The sequence below is a fragment of the Apostichopus japonicus genome, chromosome 19 (genome assembly GCF_037975245.1).
Source record: "Apostichopus japonicus isolate 1M-3 chromosome 19, ASM3797524v1, whole genome shotgun sequence".
In the NCBI taxonomy this organism is placed as follows: domain Eukaryota; kingdom Metazoa; phylum Echinodermata; class Holothuroidea; order Aspidochirotida; family Stichopodidae; genus Apostichopus; species Apostichopus japonicus.
In genome coordinates, this window is record NC_092579.1 from 19733296 (window position 1) to 19748083 (window position 14788).

Here is a 14788-nt window from a genome sequence, read left to right on the forward strand (position 1 = left end):
AACTACGAAGTGCATAAACTGTTGATTCTTTGTTTTTGCAATGGGGCATAGCTTATCCCTAGTAATAAGTAGAACGATCTATTGCATAAAATCAGTTCGTGACAGTGTTTCCACTTTGAAGGAAATTCCTCGGAATACGATAAAAGTCGGGTACATTTTTCGGAGACTAACAAGTGGCGATTCGTATACACCCTAGAGTATTTGTTATTACAAAACGTTTCATGATATCTTACAAGGATAACTTTGGTTCATTCCCTGTAACGACGAAGTCATCCATCAATCCTCAATACAGGTTAACAATCTAATTTAAAGTTACTACAAAGGCAACTCTGCAATTTAAGTATTCAAGAACACAACTTAGCGGTTATTATAGCTTTTTGCTTTTTCAAATTTATTTCAAATTTTTTATCACGGTTTATTTCAACAAAACTTAAAAAATACATTTATCTTTATGTCTTCTTTCTTCAAAACCAAATGTTTACAACTTTCTGTCTTACAAGAAGGAGCATTGGGCAATGAAAAAAACGAGATAGGATTTGAGTATGGGCATTAATCTTATTCGTTGTTTCATTCACATTACTGTGCCCATTTTTATGTATATTTATATTTTAATGTTCTTTATTGTAGTTTATAATCCTGTCTTTTATCATTTTTTTTACTTTTGTTATTGCTGTTGTTATTACTTTCAGGTTTTCATAAGTTTGGTAATTTTATATTCCAGGTATTGGTTCTTTTGTACAGTGCTCTTGAGCATGTTATTTCATGATCACATCACTTTAATATATGGTATTTATTTATTATATTTATTATAGATAGGAGGAAAAGAAATGACACTGTTATCCCGCGTACCGGTGTGTCTTATATTTTTCGTAAACACGAATGGGTGATCTGCTCAGCGGAAATATTGCCATTTAAAACAAATTTCTCATAAATACAGGGGCGGATCCAGGGGGGGGCCCGGGGGGCCCGGGCCCCCCCTTTATGAAAATCCTGATTTTTTTTTTTTTTTTTTTTTTTTTTACCGCGTTCGAGGGAAAGTGCCCCATGCGTGATCAGTGGCGTAGCTACGGGGGGCCTGAAATTGCAGACATGAGATCCATATTTTCAGGCTAGGTACATGCTGCTTAGAATACTCGGGAAGTGCCGTTTCCGGCCATCTGGGGGGTTTGTAAAGCCAAAAATTTTCTTGTACGCTCCGCGCCAACCGATGATGGTGCTCCGCTTAGATAGTCTTACGTTCAGGCGCGGCTGGACCAGTCAGACCCCCCCCCCCCCCCTGTCACAAATCCTGCATCCGCCCCTGATATGTCATTGAATATTCCACAAAACAACTTTTTATGTCCACGAAACTGTCGAAACATGATTTTCACTACTGGTAGAGATATAAAATATTGGGAATTCTGAATTTCCTGCAAACTCGGGCTGTGCCTGTTCAATACTCACTACTGTATCGCCTTAAAAAATGATGAGTGGAAATAGTTTCTCCAGGACCGTATCGTATCGTGGGTATCGAGTGCGTCTGATATACGAACGCACGTAGTACGTACGTACGTACGTCTATGATGATATGCACTGTACTGTACTGATAAAAACAGGTGAATTTCACTCCATGGGAGTGATCACTGAGCACATTCCGGTATAAGAGTGAATTTCCACTCCATTGGAGTAAATCTTAACTCCTAATAGAGTTATATTCACTCATATTAGGAGTGAGGGTTAACTCCAATAGAGTTAAATTTTACTCTTAATTTGAAGTGCGCCGAGTGATCACTCCAATGGAATGAAATCCACTCATTTGTTTTTAGAGTGTTGCTAGATATATGAAGAAGAAATTTACATACCAATACATGTTATCGGTCATCGATTGGCACAAAAAGCCAGATTCTGATGACAGCTGCCTCAAGAAACCCAATAAATGGCCTAATAAGTACCGAGCCATCAATGTGGACCATTACCGAAACATCGATGCGTGTTAGTCTTCCACCCCCTTCCTCTAATGCTATTTAAGTCCACATGTGGGCATATCCTGCAAATCTACCGGTAGCCCACAGGGGTTTGAGTTGGGAGAAAGGCCTTGACAGCTTGAAACGACAAATGATGCCAACTTCCCTCAAGTTAAAAGTCTGGCTGAGTTGGCAAGGCCAGTCAGCATGAAAGAGAAAAAACTTTTTTTGCATTTCTGTCATCAAAGTTGCACATCTTTTTGGTTGCTATTTTGCCTCACAGGTGCCATCTCCTGCGATCTGGGGGGTGCTGAAATCTCAAATTTTCTCTGTACGCTCCGCGCCAACCAAGGTGGCGCTCCGCTTAGATAGTAAACTCCTCCCCCCACAAGAAAGAACAGCCCCCCATGGCCCCCCCCCACTCAAAAAATCCTAGCTACGCCACTGTGCGTGTAATTTTTTGTAAAATAAATTTGCAAAAAGAGTACACCATCATTCTGATAAAGTGAAGGTGAGAGGGGCACTCTGACTGCATCAATAGTCTCCATCTGGAAGGGGGCATCCAAGATGAAATGGCCTGGAATAGCCTGGTAAAAAGTAGTTTGCATCACCACCTACTCCCCAAAGACGTAAATCCCAGCTCATTGCTCGAAATTGCAAATATATGCCCGGCAAACCATGAATACATGATTGATTGGAAATAAATTTTACTCCAAACTTTCACGAAAAGTAGCACCAGATTGCACCGAGGACCTCCATATTTTGTGAAATTTTCCCAAAGGGGAGGGGGGCACCCACTCCCCTTAGACCCCTCCCCCAGGACGACGATTAGGCATTTCCCATCTGGGCCCCCCCTTCGGCGAAATCCTGGATCCGCCACTGAAATAGACGCTTAGCTGAGCTTATGCAGTGCTGCTGCTCTTGTTGAGTTGTACAATGTTCAAGAAGCTATTGTAAATGATGAATCTAAAATACAACACTGTTAACATTCAACATTGATACTATGAAAGAAAAACAATGCCAAAAAAAGCAAATGTCTAAATATTATAGAGGCACTATGGAATCACAATTTTTGGCGATTTTTAAAACGAGTTTACTCCCAAAAGGAGCAAGACGTTTACTTCCATGTTTTTTATCTTTTATTTTTTTTGGGGGGGGGGGGTTGGGGTTGTTCTCCACAAAGACAATTATCTTTTAAGCTGAAAATGCTTCTTAGGCCTGTGTCCTCTTTATTTTAACAAACCACCGGCGAAACTTGGGTTATACATTTTGATGAAATTGCAATACATTTTCCCCGTAAAAACAGATGTCGACAGAATGAAATAAAGATTGACGCCATCTATTAAGATAATTTGGCTCTGAAAATTGGTGACCGTCTTAGGTGGCGCTATAGACGACAAAACTCGCTCCCGTAAACAATTTCGGTAACTATAAAATAAAAGCATCGTGGCATCTATAGAACATGGTATCACAAAGAAACGGATGAATTTATGCCTTTCAGAGGATATCAGAAGGCCGAGCTGTCCAACTAGGTATGCTGGAGTTAAAGTAAATCAGACCGTTCTGAATGTTTGGGCATTTTGGTAGTACCAGAGAGCCCAGAGCAATAGGAGAGTACAGGGGACACTCTAGCCTCCTAATCAAATCCATTATTTACCATGCTAATACTAAAGTTGTTTTTTTGCTTATCCGTGTATTCAGAAATGAGGTAAATCTCGAAGCCATAACTTAACATTGGGAGGGGAATGGAGAGGGGGACGCAATAACTTAACATTGGGGAGGGGAAGGGTGGGGGTTGATACCTCTTATTGTTTATTGCTAGCTGTATGTCACTAGCGGAGAAGTGTAATGACCGTTAATTCGTTGACACTTTACAGTGCTTTTTTTCTCACAAAAAATCTTATGCCAAGCAATGTCGTGCTCATGATTTCAAAGGTAGGGCCATGGAAGGGCCAGGGTGAATGAAAGGATGCTATAAATGGAGGGAGCATTCGGCATTATTCATTGACACAACTGGTTTCCAGTTTGCAATGATGGTTTGCACACCAATTTCGATATTTTGGGATTGAGCTTATAGGAGTTACACTTTTCAAACTCTGTTATTTCAAACTTGGTAAAAATAATACAGAATCATGCCGAATTAATCATTTTTATATTCAAATGTCACGCGATGGTATCACTGGGAATTAGAGGCGTCGCGAAGTAGGTCGGACTATATAATTATGGGGAATCAACCACGGATTACAATAAGTATAGAGAGAGATTCTTGAATATTCCAGTTATACGATTGCAGTTCTGTAGCAATGTGAAAGTGTACAATAAAAATTGGTTTTAACAGATACTTGCTGATATTCAGTAAGTTATAGTTAAGCCTGACTGATGCCAGCTTTTTCTTGGGGTGGGTGGGGGGGGGGGTAGGAATTTAAGTACCACAGTAGCTTAATGTTTTGGATATTTTTTCCTAAGGTTTGCATCTGACGGAAGGTAATTGGAGAACGGGGGTGGGGGGGGGGGGAGGGTTTGCTGTTGGTGAGATGGTCAGCTCAGATTCATAACTTTTCGTTTCTTTCACGTATGTGAACATAGGTGTACTTATGTTCTTAAAGACTTTAGGCAGCATTTATAACTGATGTAGTTCAAGTAAAGAATTAACAAGATGTTTTACTCTAAGTTGGGGGAGGGGGAAGGGAAGGGGGTGATTAATTCAAAGACAACAACCACCCTTGCCTACTTGTTTCCGTTCTAAGAAATGTGACATCAAAAAGAAGGATGAATTTCTGACGTTCTACTTTCCACTTCCACGTCAGTTTATTGTTAATAAGCATATATAATGGATCAAATGCGGCAATCCATTGCCAACTGAATTATTCATGAGCTGTAATTATGTCACATGAATATTCATGAACAGTAATATTGCCAAAGTGACTTACTATTATTTACGAGACCAAAGAAATCGCCATATTCGCGTAGAAGATAAAAGTACTAAACAGCTAATTTTGTAATATTCATGTAATTAGTTCCTCCGTAACTTGTTAACAAAAGACCACCAAGGCGAAGAAAATAAAAAAACAAATTAGTTCCAATGGCTGATACCGCTTAGGGAGTAAAAACGACAAGAAACCTCAAACTAACAACTTATTCGTGTAGATGTTAGAGAAGACAAAAATTTAGGATAAAAAAAGGTAAAACTTTTGTAAACCTTTCACCAGTCAAATAAATCGTTGAAATGTTGGTCTTAAAATTCTATCAATGCTCAACGAAAATATTTCCACCCTTTCTTTTAATTCGACAGTAAACAAAGCCCATTTTTTCGGGACAAAAACGAACTTTCATATGTACGGATAAAAAGAAAGCGCTCAGTGAAAAAAAAAAAAAATCAAAAACATATAATTTCAATACAGGAAGCATAGAATAAACGTAATCACGCAGGATCGTACAAAAATGATTATTTAAAGAAAGAAACGAGAAAAAAAAATACTATTTTACATTTTTACTCCCAGGGAATACTTCCCTCCAAAGAGGGCGCCCTGCCATCGAATCTTTCTTTCTCTATTCGTTACATCAGCTTCTCGTTATTAATCCCCTTTTCACACTTCGTGACAAGCAACTTAATCCGTGTCGTTTGCCACTTGATCCGATAAAGGGATGGAATGTAGTGATTACACCAATTGATCCTGATTTACCAATCAATGATCAATTTTCTTTCTTTCTTTCTTTTTTTCTCAAAAAAAGTCACCCAAGCAACTTGGCAGAGGCACGAAAGTTCAAACGATATTTCCCCGAAGTTCTGCCACTCGCACCATGCCAACTAACTTACAGCTTAATTGTTGACACGTGATCATTAAAGATGATATGAGAAAACCTAATGTTCCATTAAGAAAAGAACAGAAAGTACGCAAATCATAGTCGAATGACTGAGCAGTTTTCAAAGATCATCATGCAGACACATTTTTGAAGACATTACCCAAGATTGAGCCCGGACATGGAAGGCATCGTTACTTCAGTTCAAACAGTCAATGAACCTCATTAAGATAGAACAAGCTATACACTGTATATATATATATATGTACTACATAGTTTTAAATCCTCGGGTGTCACATTTGATCTTATGTTACGAGGGAACGGCCTTTTTGGGGGGATATAAGTGACGCTATTACTCATTGGTATGTCATCGAATTGTGAAATTATGCTATGATGGTTCTTTCTTTTATTACAAGTATATAGTTTCATGATAATACATCGGGCGATATATGCATTCTTCTGCCATTATTTCAGTATCTGTTTAAAGTGTTTTCATTACGGGGAGGAGAAGGAGGTTGTGGACGATAACGGCACTGCCTGGTTAGTTCGGTGGTACAATAATATAAGGTATACGTGCCGTGAGAATAAACCCCAAGCATCGAGATTAACATTTTCGGAATCAATGGCCTCTTATAGGCTTCCACCATTATTATTGCACGTCGCTTAGTTTGACTTGTACCGTTAGTTCATAGACTTTGGGAAAATATTGTTCGAATCTATATGGCAATAACAAATAACAACCATTTACTGTTAGTTAAAACACCAATACTTCCTTTTATATCTTTCCCAACCGATATGTAACAGTTTAGACTGACGACAATGTCGTTGGTGAAATTATGTTGCTCCTTTTTGTGAACGGCATTCAGCCGCGATCACACGTTTCCTTGGAAGACAAAGTGACTCAAATCATGTAAATCTTTCCCCTTTAGAGGCTGTTGAAGCTAAACAATAAAGGTTTCCATTTTATTCAACGTGCATTACACGCACCGCTTGTCATAGATACTAGCAATCACACCAAGTAAACCGCAAAAGAGAAATACGTGATGTTGTAGAACGGTTGGAATGACGTCACCACAATCACGGTTTTACATGACTTAGGCCACAACACCTGCATATACAAATCCCATGAATTAATGTAGGAGCAGTGCCGTTGCACGTACACCAGTGCATGGTTCTGAGTTTATCATGCACACCTTCTTTAAGCTTCATCAAAACGTCTTCTTGAGCAACTAAACTTTCTCCATCTTTGAATACTTCCAATGAATCTGTAATGCCTAATATTAGAAATGAAACGAAGTTTGTGGGTCAAATCATATGTAAGCTTACCTCAATATTGCAGAAACACAACGGTTTGAAAAACACACAAATTTTCACAGCATAATTTTAGGGGCAAACATTTAAAAGACGGCCACGTTTTTGATGAGAAATTGACTAACTACAAAAATATGCAGACTATACAGCAGCTTAGGTTCACTTTCAATGTGATAACTATAACTAACATACGTCTTTATAAACTATTGCTGTTATTCAGGCACAATGATGTCATTCCCTGTTTGTTCCGTTCTTGTCTGTCGACATTTCGTTATCAGGTTGTACTTTATACAGATAAGAGTTTCTAGAGGATAATAGCTTCCATGATACAAAGAATTTCCATAAAAACTTAGAAAATGTTTGGAAAGTTGAGACAGCACAAATGAAATTACCTGATATAACGTTTGAAAGAAAATATGGAATTCCAACATTGGCACTAAGTTTCCTTATAACGCTAGGCGCATTTATATCGGTCATTGCTACATTAGGCTATACCGCTTATCGTCACTTACTATGTCAACAAAAAATGAACTCTCCAATTATTCCGCTGTTTTTGCTGTTGTTTTTTGTTGATTGTTTCCATGGTTAGAATCGAGATATGTTATTTTAAATTAGATCTAAAGCAATTTTGTTCTACAAAATCATTCCAACTACTTTACACGTCCCAGTTTCTCAAATTCTCTCTAAACTTCCAAACTCACTTCACGTTTCTCTCCAACCCCTTCCAACTCCCCGCCTCGTAGATGGATCAGTGGGGATAATATCTTCTTCTTTCATGCTAGGCCAAATTAACTCACATTTACCTAAGGGGGATACCTTTGTGAATGTGTCACTACTAAAACGTGTCACTACTTATTCACTTCCTCTCCTTAACTTTATATTTTGATTTACTTTTTTAATACGGGTTCAACACTTATCGGCATTTATGTAAGAGTTGTATACCGTTCACATTTAAATATTTAGACTGCTTAACCCTGGATCCTTGGGTCAAAAAGAGAACGATTCTTAATACCGAGGTCTTCAAGTTCCCTTGTGTATCATTGTGTATGACCATAAGTTTCACATCTTCATATAAATAAAGAGTGGACTATTTCTATGATAACCATTATCAGCACCACTGTCCAAATGAAATGATGTTATGCGTATACCAAGAAAATAATTATACAGAGTTACTTATTCTTAATTTCTTACCGTTTAAGGACACACTTCTTTGAAATGCTTTCCATTCTACCTAAAGATTCCTACAACTTAGGTTAATTAAAACTGAAAATATAGTTACTGAAGTGATAATCTCTCTTTTTTCCTATTTTCTTTCCTTTTTTGGTGTCAGTCAGTATAAACTAATGCCTTCGAGAAAATTTGAGTGAAAAGTGATTTGGAAAGTGCGTTAGTTCAAACTGAAAAACCATGGAGTTTATATGCAGATTATTTATTACATAATAGCAAGTGAAACAAAAGAAGAAGAAGAAGTTGTAGATCTGTATATTTAAACGAAACTAGGCAACTTGTTTTTCTTTCTTCTTTTTCCCTTAAAATTCAAAAAAAGTATTAGCACTCCCTCCTTCGTCTGCGCTAGCAGAAAATATGCCGTTTTGTTCAGATTTGAGGTATTTGCCGTTTGGTGCTCGGATGCATAGCTTAGAACGGCCCTGGAACTCGAGGCTGAATGGTGCTGGACTTGGCCCGAGGAGAATGGCGTTTTTATCAGCAGGATCTACATTCCAGTAGCTACCACCTTTGCCTAGGGGAGAAAATATGACAAAAAAATAAACCAAAGTTTAAACAAAGTGTTTACCATTGGTATGAGACCAGTTACCGTTTTACTTTTAAGAATAACACGAAAAGTCGGTTCAAGATCTTTCATTCACCTTGTTATGAATGACTGAAACAAAAACGTATTCTTTTATATACATAAATTCCAAGGAACACTACTTCCTGTCTTTTGTAATAGAGAGTAGGCGTCCGACGCCCTCTATTAACACACAGTCAACACTTAACCTCTATCAGTTATTTTCACGGTTATCACTCAATCCTTGATTCTTTTTCAAAACAAACTGTAATATAAGAAACCTGGCTACGTGTGTGCGCATCGCATTACTCGCATATCTCGTTATACGTGTCTTATTTGGAGATTCCGGTCTACAAATTACTTCCGTAAACTTCCTTGACAATTTCCTAAACCTTTTGTATCTAAATTATTTTTTTTTCTTCTTTCTTTAAGCATTTTGTATCTTCTACTATGTATATAGTTGTATACCTACTGCAACGATAATAATGTAATATTGAAACTGATACCATGTGTGTGACACATTAATGCTTAGAACAAGAAAATCCTGAGGAAATAAGCATGACGTGATTTCCGAATGATTTTGGTTATATCATTATCACAGTTAATAGCTAATAATAAGTATCAAGGGTTAACAGTTAATTTCAAACAATAATGAACTGTTTCGGTGAACCATGCACAGACCACCCATGATAATTCTTTTGTTCTAAACTATGGACCTGCCTGACGAATTCTGATGTTGTCTTATAGAAAACTGGCAGTATGTTCTGGGCCGGCGCCATCATTATGCTACGTAGAATTGAGCTATATATGTGTAACATGCTTGCAAGCTAAATGAGTGTATATCTTATGTAACTAAGGGCCAATAACCTCGGTTGCTAAGTGTTAAAAGAAACTTCATGAATTATTCTGGTTGTATTATGTGTACGAACATGGATTTATAGCTGTAACATTTCATTTCGTCAACCCGACTTTAAAGACATCTGTAAGAATGGGATATATACATATACGGCCAGAATTTTGACAGATACATCGAGTACAATCTGATGGGAAGAGATTTTTCCTTCCGAATGTGCTAATCTTTGGCGCACTGGATTTAAGATCGGAAAAAGTACCATGCTACAAAGTCAAGGACGACTGATCTCAAATACTAGAATTTGAACACACATTGTTACTGCCATCTTCACAAAAAGGGAGGGGAGGGGGAATAGCCCGCATTTTTGGTTATTTAATTTGCGAATTCAACTCTCTCCGATGTCTTGGAATATATTGTTGATCAGATACTTCAGACAATAATTTTGTTTCAAAAATGTTAGCATGCGCATATTTACAGGCAAGCACTGACTACGACTTTTTAAGCTTCAATCTTTTAATTAAGATTTGATTTCAATTAGTTATGTAAAAGCAAAACTGAATATTCATAGCTAACCTATTGTGTATCCTGCTTCGGTAAAGACCACACTGAACATGTCATAGTTGGATCTGTTACACTCTAACTTGGTGGCGCCCCTGGACGCGATAAAGCCATGGGATGATTTAAGTGCTAAAAGAGGGCGGTTGATACACTCGAAAGTAAACTTCTCTTTCTCGGCGACAGAGGTTGAAGTTGCATAGAGATGACCCGCAGGTTTGGTGAAGATGTATTTGTCATTAGAGGCTTTGATGGCCATTTTACCGTCGACGTACTCAAATTGGAAATGAGCACTGTTATCAGTTCTGCGAAATAGACAGAAGGAAAGCAAAGAATATTAAGTTATCATGTAAATGGAATATCTCAGCGCAGGAAACTATTTCAACCAGTATGGTAATAAAAAGTCGCGTAGTTTAACATTGCTATACAAAATAGAAACAGTAAAATATTCACTGCACATGCAGTTAATCCAAATCACGTAAATTACGAAACCTAAATGATGGGTCTTGGGGGTTATGAAGGAGGTATGGGGGTGGAGAGGGAGAGGTAAGATGGATTGTAAATGGGGATGAATGTGGCCAGGGAGGGACGAAAATAATCCAGTGCAGTAACCAAACACAAACAAATAATATCCACAATAGTTTTACCTTCGGCTTTTTTCCATTGTTGTACTAACAGTTATTCACACTATTTAAACTATGGCAAAATCCGTACCACAGTTTTACTTTTACTTTTTATTATTCGCGACGTCTGTGGTTCAGAGGATGATACATAAAACGGAAACTCACAACCTGACTTACGCATATAGCGAGCATGTTACTTACTTTGGGTTAATACCAGCCTTGGCTTGGATACCGCTGCTATTAGCTAGGAACCAGTACTCATTTTCGACCGTTCTGATAGCCCACCGTTCAGCATCACTAACATATTCTAGCTGGAAAATCTCTTTGTCGGAAAATTCGCCCTCTTCTGGACTGCCTTTCTTTTGATTAGCTGAAACATCAGCACCTATATGAAGCAAAATAAATTCCGAAAAAATATATATTAAATAAACAAATAATTGTGTAAAAAATCCTGTTCTTGTTTCATGCGGCGCTACGAGAGTTTGTTGCTATGGCAACGCTCAGAGAAAGTCATATCTTTTATGCACCGTCTTCCCGACAGAATTGCCGAATACATTATGCGACAGATACATTTGCGATTATACCTTCGTACTAATAAATCCCCTGGTCCACCCCTGGTCCACCCCTGGTCCACCCCTGGTCCCCCGTACTAACAATCCCCTGGTCAAAGTTACAGAAACAGTTGTAGTCTTTGTCATGCTTACTTTTCTTCTATTCAGAATATCTATAATCCATATCCGGTAAAGGTCACCCTGGATAAAATACGATACCTGGGCAAATACAGGATATAATACCATACCTGGGCAAATACAGGAATCAGAACAAAAATCAGTCTTTACTGTACATATTGTATGGTAATGTATGTAGATATTGAGCTCCATGCACCGCCAAAAAATGCTATGATTTAACAAGCTTAGAGCAAGAGCGTTATTACGCAGATGGTTACGTGTCATTTCTAGCATCACATAGCCATGTTATTATGGTTTAACAAGCTTAGAACAAGACTGTTATCAAAGCAGGTGGTATCGTGTCATTGCTAAAATCATGTATCCACGTTTTCCATTCCTATACCGCATTCACTGATGCTTGAGTTTAATAAAAGTTTTGTTTATCACAGACTGAAAAATTAACCTATACAAATCACCTGAACAGACACAGTGTGGGCCTAGACGTGACTTGTGTTGTGGGCGTGTGTGGATATATTGTGGATATGGCATATTTGGCTTAGAGTCTATGACCTTTGAAATAGCCTTCATGAATGTGTTGTTGGCCCTCATGAGTGGGAAGGGGTGAGGAAGGAGGTAGAAGGGGAAGGTGGAAGGGGAAATTGATAAGTCGTTGTATACGAGTCGAAGTCTTTCTTTTTACACATATGTTGTGGAATGAATACGACAATCCCACTACATATTTGTCTGAGTTCAATTAGCAGTTTGATGACGTTTTAAAGCGGTCCCGTCCAAGGGGGAACAAGTTTACATAACATTTCAACTGATCCTACCTGACTTTAGGCAGGAAACCCACTAAAAGGATCTCTACCTGAAAACATCGATTTATTCAGATAGTGTCCTTGTAAAATGTCGTCATTATCTGGAACGTTGCTTTTCCAATAGCATGCATGTTGCTCGGTGCTGCGTTCGTTATCGCTTTATCAAGCTTATCATGTACAAGAAACCTACAAGTGTGGATAGGCTCCGAGTGATTTCCGGAAAGTACGCAGCCCACAATAAACCATTTCCGTTTGAAACAACACAACAGGAAAGAATAGGTTACAAGTGTGTGTGTGTGTATGTGTATATATATATATATATATATATACATATATATATATATATATATATATATATATATATATATATATATATATATATATATACACATATATATATATACATATATATATAGTATATTGTGTCAATCTGTGTGTCTTTGTGTATGTGTGTATGTGTGTTCGCTACCAAAGTAGACTACGCAATTATTGTCTGACTGATTGTTGCCGTCATTTTAGCTGTCTCATTTACATGCAGGATATACCGAAAACAAAAGGGGAAAATGAAGAAGAAGACGATGTCTGCTAAGGATATCGCGAGGTTAAACCCCTTTAATTAACATCCGGAAGTGGACAACGTATCCATTGGTTAATGGATGTATACATGTAATAATCAAGGTAATGAACACACGTTAACAAGTACCAGATGTATCTTGTACCCGTCACAACATTAAACACGTGGACGACCTTTCAACCAACCGTGACCTCTAGAGGAAATCTTTCGCTCTACACTCAAGTATTTTTGCGGTATTTTACTATTAATCTATTAAATTCATTGTCTGATTCAGCTCCATGGTCTGATGCAGATATGAATGTAGCCAGCGTGGATGTATGTGAGTAATATTTCCATGACGTCAGATTAGCTCTTTTGTAGCACAAAAGATTATTTAAGCAAAGATTGGAACTTCGCCGACGATTGACACCGAAGCACAAGCACGTTTACTTCTTCGGCTTCAACCAGCCGCACCTCCCCCCCCCCACATAAAATTACGGGGGTGTCCGTTCCCCCTCTCCACCCCTCCCTGACATAACTATATAGGTGCGGTACAAAGTAAAGAGTTGAAACTACTTCAACATTGTTTCACAAAGGGCAGCATTTTTGCATTGCTCTTAATAAACGGTTAAAAGCGCGTTAACTAGAAATAATTAGAGGTTATACGTCCCCACATACGTGAACCAGTCAACTTGTATATGTGCGGAACTATACGGTTGGATCAGACTGGCGCCAATTAGGCAGACGTATCATAAACAAATCCCCAAACACTTACTTTACAAACTTCAAACTAAAAGTTCTACGCACGCATAAAGCTGAGTAATCATTTATTCTACGTTTCAGTTCACAACAAACTGTAACCGTCTCAGGTTAAGAACTCGCATAAAACTTTCGTTTTTTTTTCCAATTATTTTGTTGCTCTCGTTGCATATCCTCCACACGTTAATGTTATTTAGATAGGGCGCCACCACATTGTTGATCGGTCGTGGCCGTTTCCAAACGTGGCGACAGTTTAACTCGCACGCACAAGTATACAGGACCTGGCCTACATACATATCCTTCACACAAGTCAGGAGCTCAAAATAACAAAATATAACTAAAAACATAATGATTAATAATATGTTTAGGAACTATACGGTTCTGGAGAGGAGGTACCATACTCTTGGACAGTAACTGGATACTTTTCTTGAGAGGGCCACAGTCCAAATAATGTGTGCCATTACAACTATAGTATTCTCACGTAAATCGCTAGTTGTAAGACTTTCTTTCCTTCCGAATTTCCGACATACACAACATGTCCGACTTACTTTCAGTTGTTCTTCCTTTGTTTCAATTTTTGAAACACAAACACTCTCTCTAACCGCAAAAATGTTTCCTCTTTTCGATCACAAGTACCGACTATATACAACATGTAAATGATCTCGGAGAAACCTTGCGATGGAGACAACTTCCTTCCGAACAAACAACAGAAAACAATATGGTTGGAAATAGAAAGTACGTGTAATAATTACTGACATCTTGAAGGTGTTTAATTATTGACAGCGTAAAGACAATAAACACACGAGGATCATTACAGCTCATTAATGACAACCAATTAACCCTTAATCATGAAGGCAGTAAACACAGAGATTTTTGTTGACGGGCGTTTTAATGTTCTATTATAATTAACTATAATGTTTGTTGCAGGACATTGTGTTCAAAGACAGCCTAGGAAAATACAGAACAAAGTTTAGTCCAGTAGACACTTCATGCGACACAATATCTGGAAAAAGTCCACAAGAAGTCTCTGAGCTTTATTTTGAGTTTGTAAACCAGGGGCGAGATTGGCCCAACGGCATGCCGACATGTGGACTTTTAGCCGAATTTCCCATAAT

The 14788-nt window shown here is 38.1% G+C and overlaps 1 protein-coding gene across 1 annotated transcript in view; it reads right to left on the reverse strand.

The window, feature by feature from the left end:
• Positions 1–4726: 4726 nt before the first annotated feature.
• LOC139960683 (protein singed-like) overlaps positions 4727–14788 on the reverse strand; it is a 39176-nt gene continuing 29114 nt past the window's right edge. Inside the window, exons 4-6 of the mRNA XM_071959234.1 lie at positions 11077–11260; positions 10271–10557; positions 4727–8796 (exon numbers count right to left, since the gene is read on the reverse strand). Of these exons, the coding sequence (XP_071815335.1) occupies positions 8585–8796; positions 10271–10557; positions 11077–11260 (683 nt within the window). The 3' untranslated portion in view covers positions 4727–8584. The remainder of the gene's footprint in view (positions 8797–10270; positions 10558–11076; positions 11261–14788) is intronic.